Here is a 16,546-nt window from a genome sequence, read left to right as displayed (position 1 = left end):
AGTGTTTGTGTCTACTGTCGCTGAGCAGCATAGCATATTTACATATTTGCATGTCATTACCAGTTACTCATGCCCCAGTGAGTACTGCTGCATTACAAATCATCGCAGAATTTAGTGGCTTGAGATCACCATTGTTATATGCTAATGGCCAGGAACTCAGAAAGGACACAGTAGGGGTGGCTTGTCCCTGTTCCAGCATGTCTGGGGCCTCGTCTGGGAGTGTCGGAAGGCTGTGCCTGACTGGGCAGCTGGGGTCCAGAATCATCGAATGCCTGTCCCCTCACAGATCTGCAGCTGGGCTGTGAGGACAGGGGGCTCCGGACTGCTGATGGGCATGCCTGTCCCTCGGGTGGCGCTCCTTCGCAGCATGGCAGTCTCAGGGTAGCTGAACAGCTTATAGGGCGTTCTGGGCTCCCAGAGAAAATGTTCCAGCAAACACGGTAGAAGCCGCATCGCTCAGTTGTCCTTTTGTAGGTGAAGCAGTCACAAGCCCACTCAGATTCAAGGTTAGGGGATGTAGACCTCTTGCCTTGGTGGGAACATTGTCAAAGAAGTTGGTGGTCATGACTTACTTGAGAAAAACAGTATTTAGGGAGTTACTACCTAAATAGGTTAAATATTACCTATTGTTTTAATCCCCTCTGAATTAAAAGAAAATTCCTTATGTTAAACTATCATGAAAACTGCATGTCTGATAGACCACATTATTTTGATATCTTATGGAATTTATGCTTTAATTGTACAATGTCACTCTTATGATATGTTACTGAAGTTACTACAAGAGTTTTGGAGAGGCAGTAGCTCTCTTAATCCTATGATTATAATTGTATTTATTCTGGCTTATTGTTATTTCATGGACACAGTGAGTCATGTATGTTTAGTGCCTGTGTTACACAGCTGGGAAAACCGAAGCTTTCCGGACTTTGTCCAAAGTCACAGAGCAAGTTTTTGGTTGAATGGGGTGAAAATTCAGGTCTCTCTCTCTCCTGGGTCAGATTGTCTCTCTAAGCACTTTCCTTCGCTTCGTTATCTTGGCCTTCGGATTCCTTTCTCGCTCTTCAGTTTGCTGTGGTTTATCTGTAGTTCAGAAGTTCCACAAAAATACACATATATTTCCCCAAATATCCAGTGATTCAAACTTATACCCTACTTATTAAATTAAAATGAATTCTTTAAATTTTTTCAATTACAATTGACCTTCAAAATTATTTTGTATTAGTTTCAGGTGTAGGGCATAGTGGTTAGACATTTGAATATCTTACAAAGTGATGCCCCATAAATGCAGTGTCCACCTGACACCACAAGTAGTTACAACAATATTACTGACTGTGCCGCACCTTACGCCCCCATGACGGTGCTGTAACTCCCAATCTGTACATCTTAATCCCTTCACCTTTCTCACCCAGCCCCCAACCCCACTCCCCTCTGGCAACCATCATTCTATTCTCTGCGTCTGTGAGTCTGTTTCTGTGTTGTTTATTTTGTACTCTAGATTCCACATATACGTGAACTCCTATGGCATTTGTCTTTTTCTGACTTATTAAAGTGAATTCTTACCACTGACTAATTAGATGAGTTACTCAAATAAAATAAATGCCTTTGAGTGATGCAAGTTATTATGTTGCTTGATACTTGATTCAATGTACTTGATTTTTCAGACTAGGACATAGGACCCAGAGTCTTCAGTATTTTGTTTAAGGTGGTGCAAAATCAGGGGCCAAGTCGGGGTTAGACCTGAGCCTCTGGCACAGGTGTTGGCCAAGCATCAGAGGCATCAGGAGCAGCCAGGAGACGGGGGGTGTCTGGCATCAGGAAGGAGGCCGTTCTAATTATGTTACTGACTGGGGCGGGGGCTGTAGGTGCCAGGTGGTGCGAGTTGTGTGACTGGTACGAGGGGCAGTGCAGAGAGTTAAAATGTTGTGGTGCATGATACAGGGCTATGGGGTCAACAATTAGAAAATTCCCACCGATTTTATACATTAGAAATGGGTTTCTCAGACAACAGCTAGGAAATCCTATTGCAGTATTGCTAAAAAATGACCTAGACTCAAATATTGTAAATGCTAATTTGTACATTTCCAGGCTTTTTTTTTACCAGAATATCAAGAATCCTCCCATCTTTGGATCCACAGTGACAACCAAAAAAAAAAAAAATGATTAGGTTTAGCTTCCAAGCAAATTTAATGTCAGTGCATAGCCCAGCAAGAGGGGGGCTCGTCCCCGAGCTGACTTGTGTGACCTAGAGCAGCAGGGCATGAAATGGCTAATGAAGCAAAGTGGGATGACAAAATAACCATGTGGCGACAATTGTTATTGCTATTGCTGACATCGCAGAGTCCCTCCCATTACCAGGCCTGCAGGTTTGCATGTATTAATTTACTTCATGCATGCATTATTTTTAATCCCACTTTTCAAAGTTGAGGGAACCAATGTCAGTGATTCAATCAATAGTGTATTATCTTAATCTTCAAAGGCAAATTTTAAGACTGACTTTTCTGGTATACCTCAAAAGTTGATTAGCTTTTAGAAGTATCTCTATTGATGTTTTCTGTCTTCAAAAGTCAGTCTCAGAAAGAAAAAAAGAACAGAAAGGGAAGAAGAGTTGTAAACATTCTTTTGATTGTGAAGTTGATTAACCTTTAAAGAGCTTTACCGTCCCACACTCTCAAGTGCAGTCATTTTGCCTCTCTCTGTGAGTTTATCATTTGTAACCTTGAACATGTTACTTATTTAACTTCTGTCAAGGCCCCAGTTCACCGTCTGGAAAAGGGGATGGGTAGGTGGCCTTCCTCTCTGAAGACTGTTTAGAATGAAGATGGCATTTGTGAATGTGGTTTGAGATACATTCAGGCGATGCAAATACAGTTAGGCCATTTGTCATCTATTTTGGGGACGGCCGTGCACAGACAAGCCCGATGGTTAGCCAGAGACAATGGTGTGGACACCATTGTGCCTTGCTCTTTGACCTTGCTCTTTGCTGCAGCCTCTATCTTCAGTTTTCTGCTTTTCAACCACATCCTGGATACACCGTCTCCCGGTGTTTTGAGAGGAAGCGCCGCAGCTGTTCGGAAACGTGCTCTGATAGTGGCTGTTCTGACTTCCCCTCCTGGGATGTTTGTTCTGGAATCCCTGCAGGACTCCGCACTGTCTCAGCCCCCACACCGCTGTGATTGAGCCTCTTAAACTCCAATTAGTCCAGGTGGGCTGTGCACATTTTCACCATTGGTTTCTTAAAGTTGTGGAGAGAGGTGGGGCTGCCATTTCTTCCTAAGAAGCTAACAACCCTCTAGGCGTAGGAACCTGGGGTGAAAAGGCGGTCTGTGTGTCTGGGGTCCTGAGCAGCACCCCCTCTGCCCCGGCCAACGCGCATGCCTGGAGGGAGAGAAAGTGCAGAGGCCCGACACACTGGTGTGTCTGCCACACACTGACGGGTGTGCCGGCGCAGCCACGCGCAGGGCCTGTTCATGTCCCGGGAGGGCCCCACTTTTTCCTTAAACTTAAACATCCTCAGAAATCCTTTTCTTCCCATGCATTCTGTTATTACTTCAGACTTGAGTCTCTTCATTGTTTGATCTCACTTTGACCCATTGCACATCCTTCGACCTTGCCTGTTCTCCCCCCTCTCCTGGACCCCATAGTGCTTTCCTTCAGCCACTTTCTTCCCAGTGCCTGTCTTCCATGCCCTTCACACTTGTCCTGCAGTGCCCAGTCCTAAATCAGTGAGTGTCCGTCTCTTCGCCCTCTTTCCCCATCGTCTGTGCCACTGGGAGCATCGCTGAATGGACGTGCTGATGAGGGTGCAGACGCACCGTCTCCAGCCCAGCCTCCCGCTGGTGCTGTTTTGTAACCCCTTTCCGCGTCCTTGCCCCGCTCCGTCTCCCAATCTCCCCCTCACCAGCCCGGCCCTACATCACTCCTCTCAGAGTATGTGCCGTACCCCAAATCCTCTCACTCCCAGTGTTGCCTTCCCCCTCCTTCACTGAGAAATTACTGACGTTCCTTCTCATGAGTTCCTTTGGCTCCTTGCCCCAACCATACCCTGCTCTCCTCCCTCCCCTTCTCTGTCCATGACCCAGTCCTTCCCTGAGTGGCGGATGCCATCCGCCTCTCATTTCCTCGTGCCATCCTGTAGCCTCATTATCCATTTCTATTTGTGCCTTCCACTCAGCATTTGGAGTTGTTTCTCCCCTCCCCCCAGTCCTTAAAAAAGGCACTGCTAACTCTGTAAGTTCCTCTGGCTACCACTCCATTGCACTTCTTAGCCAATTGCCTTGCTTCGTTTGCTCCCTTCCTTCTGTTCTGTGTAGCAGATATTCATTAGGTCTCCAGAAAAGGATGTCTAGTTTTCCTAGAGCTGACCTTCTAGTGGAAGGAACAGTAATGTAAATAGGTGGGTAAGTAAACACACTCAGATAACATGCAATGAAAACAGAGTCATGTGAAAGAGGTGATGGTGGTGGAGGTGGCGTTTGGGTAGAGACCTGAAAGGGGAGAAGGGTGAGTCATGCTGGGACCCTGAGGGGGAAGCCTCCCAGGGAGAGGGCAAAGAATGGGCAAAGCAAATGTCCTGAGGCAGGAATAAACTTGTTGAGTCATGTTCAAAGAAAAGTACTGGTACTTCCTCAACTTTCAGATCTGGCTTCATCCCCGAAGCCAGGTCAGTCACCCGAAACCGTTACTGATAAGGTCACCAGTGATCCCCTGCTGGCCATCCAGGGGCCCATTTTGTCCTCAGTGTACTTAACTTTGACGTACCAGCTGCACTGTGGAGGGCCCGTTCACCACCTGTGGGTGGCCTCCCTGCCGCTCTCTGTACTTCTCTCACTGCCATGGACCTCTCCGTCTCTTCCATGGGCCTGCACACTCTGCACCTGCGTGGTTGGGCTACCCAGACCTGCGTCCTTGGCTCCCTCTTCTCACTCTGCAGGCTGCCTGTGTGATCTGACATCTGACCCCCCACCCCCACAGCTTCCCCTGATGTGCTGGGACCCCTAACTCTGTCTGAGAAAGGCCTAGCTGCTGTGCATCAGACCTCCCCAAGGAGCTGCTCAAGTCAGCACGTCCGGAGCGGAACTCATGTCCCTTTTCTCACCTGTAACCGGAGTCCCACTGCCTTCCCCTGCCCCTCTCCTGCCATCCCGATTCTAACCTACTTCTCCCCAGCTCTTTCCGAGTCTCGTCACCTCTCCTGCCTTGCCATTTCTTGCTGGATGGTTGCGGTTCTTTCTTTGTTGCTCTCTGGTCTCGTCCCCCATCACCCATTCACACTCCGCACTGCTGTGAGATGGTAGCAGTGGAATGGTGTCTCATCTCATTCCCGTTACAGACCTAGCGTGCTCCCGAGTGCTGGCCGGGTGCCCTGGCCGACTCGCCAGCCTCGTCTCCCACCTCTCTCCCACTCCTACCTTTTGCCTCCCAAGTTTACCAAACATAACAAGTCGGTTTCTGCTTGTTCTGTTTACTCAGTGTATTTGCTTATGGTGTTATCTTCCGCAGAATGCCCTCTGATTTTGTAGCCTTGGCAGACACGTAGTCAGTCTTCAGTTCTGCTGAAATATCCTTGGCGTCAAACTGCCCCCACCCTCCAGCAGGTGGAGATACTGTGGGCAAACTCTTGCAGGCTTCTCCTGTTATTTTTTGCCTGTTTTGTTTACCTGCCTGCTTTGTCTAGAATGTGAATTCTGAAAGCGTGGTGAATTTTATCATGCTCACCTTTATATCTAATACAGAGCACAAGCCATGGTAAATAACAGCCATAAGGAAGATCGATGAAGATAATAGCCATGTCAAGCAAATATGAACCCTTTGAGGCTGGTGGGTCACCTGATGAGGAGCCCAGCTCCTCCAGGAATCAGTTGGCTTCCTACTTACTGTCAGATACCGATCGGTTTCACTGAGTGGTAGGTGGGTTGTAGTTTTGTGGGGGAAAAGTGGCTCTAGAAAGATGCTAGTACTAGTGACGAAGTCAGGAGGAGCTCTAAGTGAGATTCTTAGAAATTTCTGCCTTAAGGTGTTGAATTTGTCTGCCTGGATCTGTGACACAAATACGCACCAAATGCAATAAATAGAAACAGGAAAAGTGTTTTATGAATTGTTGCAGTAAAGACATCAGTCCGTGTAACCACTTCTCATCAAATGAAAGATGTGTTTAGTGGAAGTTCAAAACGGTGATAAAGTTGAATCAGAATCTGTCCAGGAGCTGCTATGAACAGGTGCCCTGTGGGAAAGCAGGGTGCCCACAGACATTTCTGTGACCTTGCAGACGAGGAAAAGCTTTGAGGTGGTTACTTTATTTTATTTTAGGGAGAAAGTATTGATGTTATAATATCTGAGCATTTGGCAGTCTTTAGGACATCTTGGCACAAATGTCAAACGTCAACTACTTTCTCTAAGAAAATAGAGCTGACCACAGGTGGCACTGGCCGGGTGCCTCATTTACCTCGTGTGGTCTGGGACTGAGATATTTCATCTATGCAGACTTTTCTAGGTAACTGAAGCGTCATTTTGAAGTAAAATCTCTCTCATGTACTTCCGAATTGTGCTTCCTGAACAGAGTCAGAATGATGGGCTCTTGCTCTTGCAGTAAGAGTAAGGAGGTAGGCGCTCTTCGTGGTAGTTCAGAGGCAGTTTACATGGGCGGAGTGTTTTCTTGTTATGTCAGCATCTCTGCCTGTTACAGACCTTCCGTGCCTGTGTTACCCTTTTTCTTCTTAGTGATGCTTTTTCATGAGAACACCTCTTTTCCAAATGTACAGCTTTGAATGTGTAATAGACTAGGAATTCAGTTGATGGTTGTTTAGCAACTGTGACTATTGTTACTAAAGGAAAAGGAGAGCCCAGCGGGTGGATGTGAAGACTATCTGTGGGTAAATGAACTGAGACTTTGCTACAGACTTGTGCTTGTCGATTCTGACTTCTGATTTTTACATTTCTGCTTTTCTACACTCTGAGTTACTCATGTCATACATGAAAAATCACCTCCAGGGTGTGAACCCATGTGCAGGGGTCTGTTCCCATCGGTCATTAATGTGTGTGGTGAGCACAGGCAAACCACAACTTCTAGGGGCCTCAGTGTGCTCATCTGTAAAATGGAAAGGCTGGATTAGATGCTGTGCTTTCACATTCTCCTGTGCCAAAAAGGTAGTTCAGTAAAGAAAAGTTTGAAAGCCCTTTAACTCAAGTGCCTGGAGTATCGAGTGATCACTTGGGACTGAGACTGGCAGGAAGTCCTCCCGGAGGAGGAGGGTCCGATTTAGGAGGGTGAAAGGGGAAGGGTAGCCTGGTGGGAGACTGTGGCTGGAGAAAGTACAAAGCCTCGTCAGAGGAGAGCAGTTACTGTAGTAAAACACACATAACAAAAGTGACCATTTTCACCATTTTTAAGTGTATAGTTTCGTGGCATTAAGTACATGTATGCTGTTATATAACCATTTCTAGAACTTTTTCATCGTGTTGAGCAGGAACTCTGTGCCCATTAAACAGTAACTCCCCATTCCCTGCTCCACGCCGCCCTGCATCCCCCTCTGCCCCCTGCCCTGCCCAGACCCTGGTAACCACCAATCTACTCTCTGTCTCTATGAACTTGACTATTCTAAGTACCTCATGTAAGGGGAATCCTACAATATTTATCCTTTTGTGACGGATTTATTTCACATCACTTATGTTTGCAAGGTTCATCGTGTTGTGGTGTGTGTCAGAATTTCATTCCTTTAGAGACTGATATTCCATTGTATGCGTATAGCATGCCTTGTTTATCCATGTATCTGTTGATGGAAGCTTGGCTTGTTTCCATCCCTCGGCCGTTGGGAAGATGCTCCTGTGAACATGTTGCACAAGTGTCTGTCCCAGTCTCTGTTTTCACTTCCTCTGGGTACTTACCCCGAAGTGGAATTGCTGGACCACGTGACAATTCTGTGTTTAACTTTCTGAGGAACCGCCCAACTGTTTTCCATTTTACATTCCCACCAGCGCTGTAGGAGGCCTCCAGTTTCTCCTGCGGGGAGAGTAGTCGTATGTGCTCAGTATCCACCAGCTTGGAGCCCAGATTTTACATGAGGCAGAGGCAAGACCTACTGTTAGGACAGTAGATTAGGGCCAGATATGGAGGCTCTTTAAAGCTGGCCGTGGTTTTGGTACTTCATTCTCTGGGCTTCGGGAAGCCGGTGAGGTCTCCTGAGCTGGGGGAAAGTGGAATTGTAGTGGTGCTATAGGATGGCTAAGGGTCAAAGGGTACGTGCAGGAGGTATCGGGGCCTGGCCGTGGAACGTGGGTGTGCAGAAGATGGCAGCAGTCCCGCTGGGAGGCCTGGGCTCCATGTAGGAAGGTGGCAGAGGCCAGGATGAAAGTGGGGACACCTCTGAGCTCAGCAGCACAGCACTGGCCACAGCCTGTGCACACTCAGGTTGAGTGAGGTTAGGATGTGATTGTAAGGAGTGGTATCTCCTCGACCTCATGATTTCTTCTTTATTTTTTCATCCTCACCTGAGGACATGCTTATTTGATTTTAGAGGGAGGGGAAGAAAGGGAGAGAAACATTAATGTGAGAGAGAAACATCAATTGGTTGGCTCTCACATACACCTTGACTGAGGTTCAAACCTGCAACCCAGTCACATGCCTTGACCAGGAATTAAATCTGCAAGCAACCTTTCTTGGTTTATGGGATGACTCTTCAACCATTGAGCCACAACAGCCAGGACCTGACCTCATGATTTCTGAGGTCCTACGTTGAAGGCAGGATGTAGAGAGGGGGCATCTGGTTAGCTCCTTGTCCGCTGAAGGCGTACACATTTGCAGCAGGCCATGGAGCTGTCTCTTGGATACCAGGAGGTGTCCCCACCTAGCTGGCCATTCTAGGCTTAGGCCCTGGAGTCGGGTAAGATGAGCGTTAGGATGCTCACGCAGGGAGCAGAAACGCCAGACTCAAAGTAAGCAGGGAGAGAAAGAAGGGGAAAGAGGGTGCCAGTTAGGGTGTCTAGACCAAAATTTAGGCTGGCTCCCAAGTTCTTATTTTGATCTTCAGTTTGCATAGTGCATAAGAACGATGCTGTCCTGTAAAACATCTCCAGGAAGGTGTTTGGCCAGTTAGTTTCCTTTGCATTGGCCACTGTGCACGCCAGCTTATTGGTTAAAACCATTCCTGCCTCAGAATGTTCCTGTCCCCTTTTCTCTCAGTGCCTTTGTGTTTCCACCAATAAAGATTTCTAGAAGGCACAAGGGTCCAGTTAGGTGGTGTCCTTGGTGTCACAGGAGGCCCGAGAGTGCTGCGTGTGCGCCCGTGTAGGAGCGTGTGCCCTTGGGTGAACGGGGCCGATGGCTGGGTGTGGGTTCTCCTGGACAAAGGTTGCAAGAGAGTTTTAAATAACTTTGTTAAAATAGGTGGACTAAAGGAATGTAAAATTAGATTTACAAGCCAAAATTTGTTAGGTGGACTAAAGGAATGTAAAATTAGATTTACAAGCCAAAATTCATTTGATGAGGCAGAGTATGGGGAGATATGCAGTGGTGTTGATGTAGTAACTGTTTCAGGGCCGAGGAGGCAGAAGACAATGGGAAAGCAGCTGGGACGGTGGCTGCGAGTTGGCCTGGGCGCACTGGCCTCCCCGGGAACCGCTGACCTGCCTGCTGCCTGTCAGTCCGCACAAGCAGCCGTCTGATGTGGTTCTGAGAACGCTTATTAATAAGACATTGCATTCTCCGGGTTCTTTATGAATAGATCTCCATTTCTTGAGACAGGTTTGTGTGTATCTCTACCTGTGTTTTTAAATCTGTGGATTTGGATTTAAAAAATTAATGACTTTTATTCTGGTGCTGAGAAAGAAAATGACTCAGTTAAAACAAAACAAAAAAAGCAATCCCCGGCCCACGTACGTTTTTATCTGCACGTTGAACTGTCAGCAGCCTTTCCCACGTTCATTGCCGTGTGGAGGGGGCACACTTGCCGACACGAACAATGGAAGCTTGACGAGTCTCAGCCACCAACCCTGGCAGGCCTGTTTCCGAATGCAACTCCTTTCTGACTCAGCCCGACCCTGTCTGGGCCCTGGAGGTGGTGGCCTGCCCAGCTGTGTCGACATGTTAGCGGTGGGGGAAGAGCCTGATTCCTTAATGAGTACTAGTCGCCTGAGAGAATTACCAGCCTTTGCAGGGACCCAGTTCCCATTTTCACGGAGGTCCTTTGAGCTTCCTAGGAAATGAGCCTCCTCCTCCCTCCCAGGAATGGCCCTGTCAGGGCTCCGAATTCTGTTTCAGCATGAGCTCAGCAAACTTCTCTCAGCTCCCCTGACTTCCCTGTCACCCAAGGAAGTGACAAAGGCTTCAGAAGAGGACTCAGTCCTTGTAACTCTGCATCAGGCCCTTTGGTCACCTGTGCACAACTGTCACTGCCAGGGATTGCACATTTCGTGTCTCCAGGCAGGTGTGGGACAGCTGTGAGAAGTGCCACTGTAAAAATCCCAAAGTCCTCTATGTCACACCTGAAGGGGATCCAAGCTCAGAACAGGATCAAAGTGGCCGTAAAACAGGGTTGTCGTTTGAAAGGCTCCTATCAGGCAAAGAACCGAGGTGAGGGCTTGGTAGTTTTGGAAGGAGACCTGTAGTTCCCACTGAAGAAAAGAGGAGGGAGAGTGAGGGAGAAAAGAGAAGCGGTTTGGGAGAGGCCTTGAGAACGGTAATGACCTTGCCTGACAGTTCCCTGCAAATGTGCTTTTGTAGCCACTCAAAGATGAGGGTGCGCTTTCTAGCTATTGCAGGGTTAAGGGGAAGGAAGGGACATGGAAAAGAAAACACGACAAACCAAAGATAACAGCTGAGAAAGCTTATCTGGTGATTTGTTGAATTTCACCTTTATTTATTTCTTTTTTTACTATAGGAAAAACGCCCACAATATCAATGACTTTGGCAAGGCGACGGAACAGAGGCGCCAGGGGGCGGGTGCTCATTAGATAGGGAAGTTCTGCTGGGCCTGGCCTTTGGCAGGCTCACCGTGGGAGTTGAGCCGAGATTCCGGGTCACGTGTTCAGCCTGGGAAGGGAGACTGAGTGGGGATTCAGTGACAGTGACACGGGGCAGTACAGAGTTTGGGGGGGGTGGTCCACAAACAGACTTGCGCTGGAGCACAGAGCTCTGCTGCTTCCCAGAGGCAGGAAGGACAACATGAAATTAAGATGCGTGCCTGTCACGGTGCTGGGTATGTTAAGTGTTTTCCGTTTTAATGCTTCCAGAAGCTTCGAGAAGGCCCTGTGACCCATAGGACTGATCTTGAGCCACTCCAAGTTACCTTGAATTGATCGCTATGGTCAGTTCATCTGAAATGGCTATAATTTGTAAGAGCTAATATTAGTGCAGTATTTGAATTAAATAAATATGATCATTTATCTACTCTTATTGCAGAAAATACAACTGTAGCAGAAAAGAAAAAAAAACATAACCCCACTCAACAACACAGCCAGTCTTATTTTGACATATTTCCTTACAGTCCTTTCTTTAATGCTGCTAAATACAGTTTCATATCCAACATTACAAACTTCCCCCATGTTGTTATGAAGTCTTCATACCTTTGATTTTAAATGAATGGTATTTTGATGTCTTTGGGGATTTTTTAAAGTGAGAGCATTTTGAGGTTTTTAAAAATAATTATTAGATGTAGAGATTTTATTTTAGTTTTTAATTTGTTTTTTTAAGGGCATTTTGTGCTGGTTCCCAGCTATAAAACATTATCTTTTCCTGTGTTTCTGTTAACAGGGATCTACCGTACAGAAAGGGATAAAGGCACTTTGTATGAGCTCACATTCAAAGGGGACCACAAGCACGAATTCAGACGACTTGTCTTGTTTCGACCATTTGGCCCTATCATGAAAGTGAAAAAAGAAAAACTCAACATGGCCAACACACTTATCAACGTGATCGTGCCCCTGGCAAGGAGGGTGGACAAGTTCCGACAGTTCATGCAGAATTTCAGGTTTGTTTGTTTGCACCTGTTTATCTTCCTCCGCGTGGTGCGTGTTAAACGCTGATATCATTTCCCGTCATCTCCCTCATTTCCCCTGCCAAGTACAAAGGCTTCTTTCTCTTCTTGTTCACTTCTGTTTTCTTCATATCAACGTTATCATTTGTGTTTGCCTTTCCCTAAAGCAATTAAAAAAGCTTCCAGATAAGCAGATTTACCTTCAGAAGGGGAAAGTAGGGAGGACAGGGTTTTCTTCGGGATCTGCAAAGATGGCCTCCTGCCTGCTGTGTGCAGTTCTAACTAGACTTTGGGCTCTGGTTTGGGACAGCAGGGCCATGCTATTTCATCAGTAGAGTGGGCCCTCTCCCAGACTCTCAAAGGCGAGCGCCTCGTGGCCGTGGACTTGTGCTAGAGGCCACGCTCCCGCTGCCGTGGGCTGGCTTCGCTTGCTGTCCTGCTCTAGCAGTGGCTGGAGTGGATTGAATCAGAATCTATTTTTTATTCTAACCCATGTCTCTCCAGAGATTAAGTTTAGAATTATGCCAAGAAGTTTCCAGGCACTCATTTCTGTAGCTACTCAAGAAAACTAACTGGGGCTTTATTTTCAGATGCAGGAATATAGTTTTTACACGTGCGTCTCTAAGGTCTTGCGCGATGTTGGATTTTATAAGCTGGAGCAACTAACGTTCACTTAGTGGTTGAAATTAATCAGCTAACTTACTCAGCCAGCTTGTTTTAAAGATAGGAAGTCCTATGTGACTGATTATAAATCTTGGAAGATCAAACTCATTTTTAATCTTTTATCATTAAATTCACATTATGAAAGCCAGTAATGCTGAGTATAAGGGTATGGTTCATACTTGCTAAAATTCTGGATAATGAATGCACTCTTTTTGTGATTTTTATATTGGAAGAGTAACCCGTTTTCATTTTTAAGTAACCCTAATTAAATTTTAAGGTCGGAATCCAGTAGTCTTAGGCGAGGCTTTGGAGATCATTTGGTCTAACCGTCCCTTAGTGCAGCACCTGCCGATAGCCTGCTGACGGGCAGTTTTTCTACGCCTTCTGTGTATGTCCCAGGTAACCACCTGCTTCCCAAGGTAGGCTGCCTCTGCACTGACCAGCTCCAGAAGGAAGGCTCACGGTTATTGAGACCTGAAGTCCGCCTCCCTGTGTTTCACCCAGTGGGCCCAGTGCTAGCCTGTGAAGAAATAACTGAACAAATCCATTTCCTCTTAAACATCGTAGCCTTGCAAATACTCAAAGAAAGCTATCATCACTCTTTTTGTCTGTTCTGTGATATCATACGGGCTGGGGGGGACCGATCTTTCCATCTGTCCCCAGTTTGTAGAACACCCCTGTGGCCACGATCTCTTGACCAGTGGCCATGTTCTTCCAGCTCCGGTGCTGAAGTGTCTTTGTGGCTTTGGCTTCTCTCAGCCTTTCTGTGGTGTTTCCATGTTCCGTCTCTGTGTTCTCTTTGGAATGGCAGAGCGCTGCTGGTTTATTAAGCGCCGCATCCTTAGCACTGAACCTGTGGCTGGCACTAGGCGGTAAGTCAAGTCATTAGTCCCAGCAGCTAATGTGCCCATTTCAAGGACCAGTTCCTGTAGCTGGGATGCTGCCCAGGTTAAGGGCCCTGAGACGTGCTTCAGCACACAGGCCAGCCAGTCTCTGAGTGTGCCGGCCTCGGTAAGGCAGAGCTCGCGCTAAAGGCAAGTCTGCTCGGGGGAGGGCTGAGTCCTCTGGGTAGGGATCCGTGGCTTGAAATAGCAAGACATCCATGACTGGCATGTATATATGTAAGATACATACTGCCTTAGTGTCATGAGGATTGCAAGTAATTAATAACGGAAATAAACCTAGAAGGGAAATATTGTTGAAAAAAGTAAAAGTAAGTAGCTCCCAAGTCACCAATATTGAGATGGTGAAGTGAAATGTACTTCTAGTTAAAGTTTTAAAAACAAACACACATCTCAGGGACTTTTTCTTGACTGTCAGCCTTGAGATGCCCCTTGCTCTGGGGAGGCCAGAGAGGGTGGCAGGAAGATTTGTTACGTGGGTGGGGTATTTGGAGGTCTGCATGTGTGCCGGACACTCAGCCCAATAGAAGGCTGAGAAGACGGGCTGGAGATGCAGTACCTGCCTTCACAGAGGTAAATCTACTCACATGCAGCTGGAAGCGACAGTGGAGATGGCCACAGGGGACAGTGGAGCTCAAGAAGGGCTTCCCAGGGCAGAGGACACTTGAGCAGAAACCTGAGTGCGGAGTTTGCTCGGTAGTCCGGGTCTTTCTGAGGGTATTGAGGTTTCTACAAAAATGAGATGAGAGATGGTACTCAACCCTGAGGCTGTTTAATTCTATGTCAGCAAAGGTGGCATTTCAAATTAGCCAGCAGAGAATGGATTGTTCTGGGCATGGCTTTAGCACTGGTAATTAAACACAGAAAAAAAAATTAATTGTTACTTCACACCAAAACCCAAAGTAAACTCTGGTCAATTAAATATTTAAATGCAATTAATGTAACCATAAAAAGTATTGGGAGAAAGTATAAGGCGCTACTTATTAACTATTTGATGTTGTCTTTATAAAGTCCCTTTCATCCCAAGACTGGAAATTATTAACTGCTAGGCACTGAAGATGGCATGATGGGTAATTTATGTTCTTCTTTTGGATTCTCTCTGTTTTATAAATGTTTATATAGTTATTAGATGTTTTGTTTAAAAATTCAATGACAGGATTTTTTTGTGCTTACAATTTAAACATGACTTTTAGTTTTTAAAAGTGATACCTGGCGGTTATAAGATGTTTAATCAATTGAGAACACAAGGGTTAAGTTCCTTAAAAGTTCATTCCTGACCCTGCCTCCCAAAATTAATCATTTTTTGAATATTTATTTATTTTTAAAATTTATTTTAATTGTTGTTCAAGTACAGCTTTCTGCCTTTTACTCCCAGCCCATCCCCCCAGCTCTCCCCACCTCCCTCCTGTTTCCACCCCCTTCTCCAAAATTAATCATTTCTGATAATAGTGGACTATGGTTCTGAGTACCTTTCTTTGTATATTTGCAGATGTAAGAACTGGCTAGGGACACTTTAATACAACATAAGACAAACTGTATACTCTATTTTTAATTAAAGACCTGAGTCTCACCTGACTTAAATTTATAGAAGACCATCTGAAGTGTAACAGGGAAAATTGTTGATCTCTAAGAAAATGTTTCTCAACTATGAGAAATATTGGTTCCTAAGAGATACCTCTAAAGTTAAAAAGTGACTTTGTAAGACAGAAAGTTGGAATTATTATGTGGTTTTTTTTTTTTACCACACATTTTAACTTTAGACTGGATTGATTGGACAATTACAATAAGAAGAGGAAATTAACACAGTTATGCTTTCTCCCTCTCCTCTGTCCCATTTTCTTATTTTCTTAGTTATCTATCATTTTTACCTTGTTGAGGTTTGTAAACATTGCATTGTTTTATTGCCACAATTCCTACACTTACGTGGATTTAGTGTATTTGTTATCAGCCCTCTGACAATAGCTCCTTCATTTCTGAGGCCTTGGTTGGCTATATTTCGTGGTCAGAAGATTTTCTTCAAGAAGAGTCATAAGTTCTTTTCTTTCTTTTAAAGATTTTATCTATTTGTTTATTTTTAGAGAGAGGGAAATGGAGGGAGAGAGGGAGAGAAACATCAATGTGTGGTTGCCTCTCATGCGCCCCCTACTGGGGACCTCGCCTGCAACCCAGGCAGGTGCTTGACTAGGAATTGAACCAGTGACCTTTTGGTTTGCAGGCCTGAGCTCAATCCACTGAGCCACACCAACCAGGGCTGGATCATAAGTTCTCGAGAATAGCAGATCTGCTTATTATCTTGATAGTTTAAGTATAACTTGGCTGGGCTTAAAATTCTTGGGGGACGCTTTCTTTCCTCAGGAGTTTGCAAATATTCTTCTGGCACCTACTGGTACCATGGAGAAGTGCTTGGACAACTTTATTTTGTTTCTCCTGAAAGTGACTTATGTTTGCCTTTAGGCCCAAAGAATTCCTTCTTTTGTCTTGAATCATACAATAGTAACTTAACCAGGACATATCTCATCTCATTGCCTATTGTTCTCTCTCTGATTTTCCTGTAATTCAGCTACTGTTTTTTGCTTCGTGGATATTTTAATTTTAGCGAACGATTTTTGCTGTTCTAATTTTGAGAACAGCAAAATTTTACTTCTGTTTTTGTTTTTGTTGTTGCTGTTGGATTCACGACTTCATAGACACAATTGTGTATTCTTTGGTCTTCTCAATTTTTTTTAGTTCTCACTATTTTTAATGCCTTTATCTTTTATGTGATTTTGCATAAGCCTTTCTTTTATGTGAGGAGTTTAATTTTCAGATATATCTATTCTGTACCCCAGTACTTCAAATTATTACTTCTGTTTGTTTTGTTTATCAGTGTATTTTCTGAATGTAGAATGTGCCAGTGAAGCATAATCTGTTGTTTTTGTCATTTCTTCTATGAACATTTTTAAACAGATTTTATTTACTTACTTTTAGAGAGAAGAGAAGGGAGGGAGAAAGAGAGGGAGAGAAACATCATTGTGTGGT

General features: G+C 45.4%; 1 protein-coding gene across 8 annotated transcripts in view; it reads left to right on the top strand.

Moving 5' to 3' along the window:
* Positions 1-16,546, top strand: part of CSGALNACT1 (chondroitin sulfate N-acetylgalactosaminyltransferase 1) — a 305,921-nt gene that overhangs the window by 254,783 nt on the left and 34,592 nt on the right. For all 8 annotated transcript variants that reach the window (XM_037161256.2, XM_053660022.1, XM_037161285.2 and 5 more), the window contains one exon: positions 11,741-11,957. In XM_037161256.2, coding sequence (XP_037017151.2) covers positions 11,741-11,957 — 217 coding nt within the window. The remainder of the gene's footprint in view (positions 1-11,740; positions 11,958-16,546) is intronic.

The sequence above is a fragment of the Artibeus jamaicensis genome, unplaced genomic scaffold, assembly GCF_021234435.1.
Source record: "Artibeus jamaicensis isolate MK-2021 breed Jamaican fruit bat unplaced genomic scaffold, CSHL_Jam_final scaffold_833, whole genome shotgun sequence".
Taxonomy (NCBI): domain Eukaryota; kingdom Metazoa; phylum Chordata; class Mammalia; order Chiroptera; family Phyllostomidae; genus Artibeus; species Artibeus jamaicensis.
Note: the sequence above shows the minus strand (reverse complement) of the source record. Positions and strands in the feature narration are given on the sequence as shown.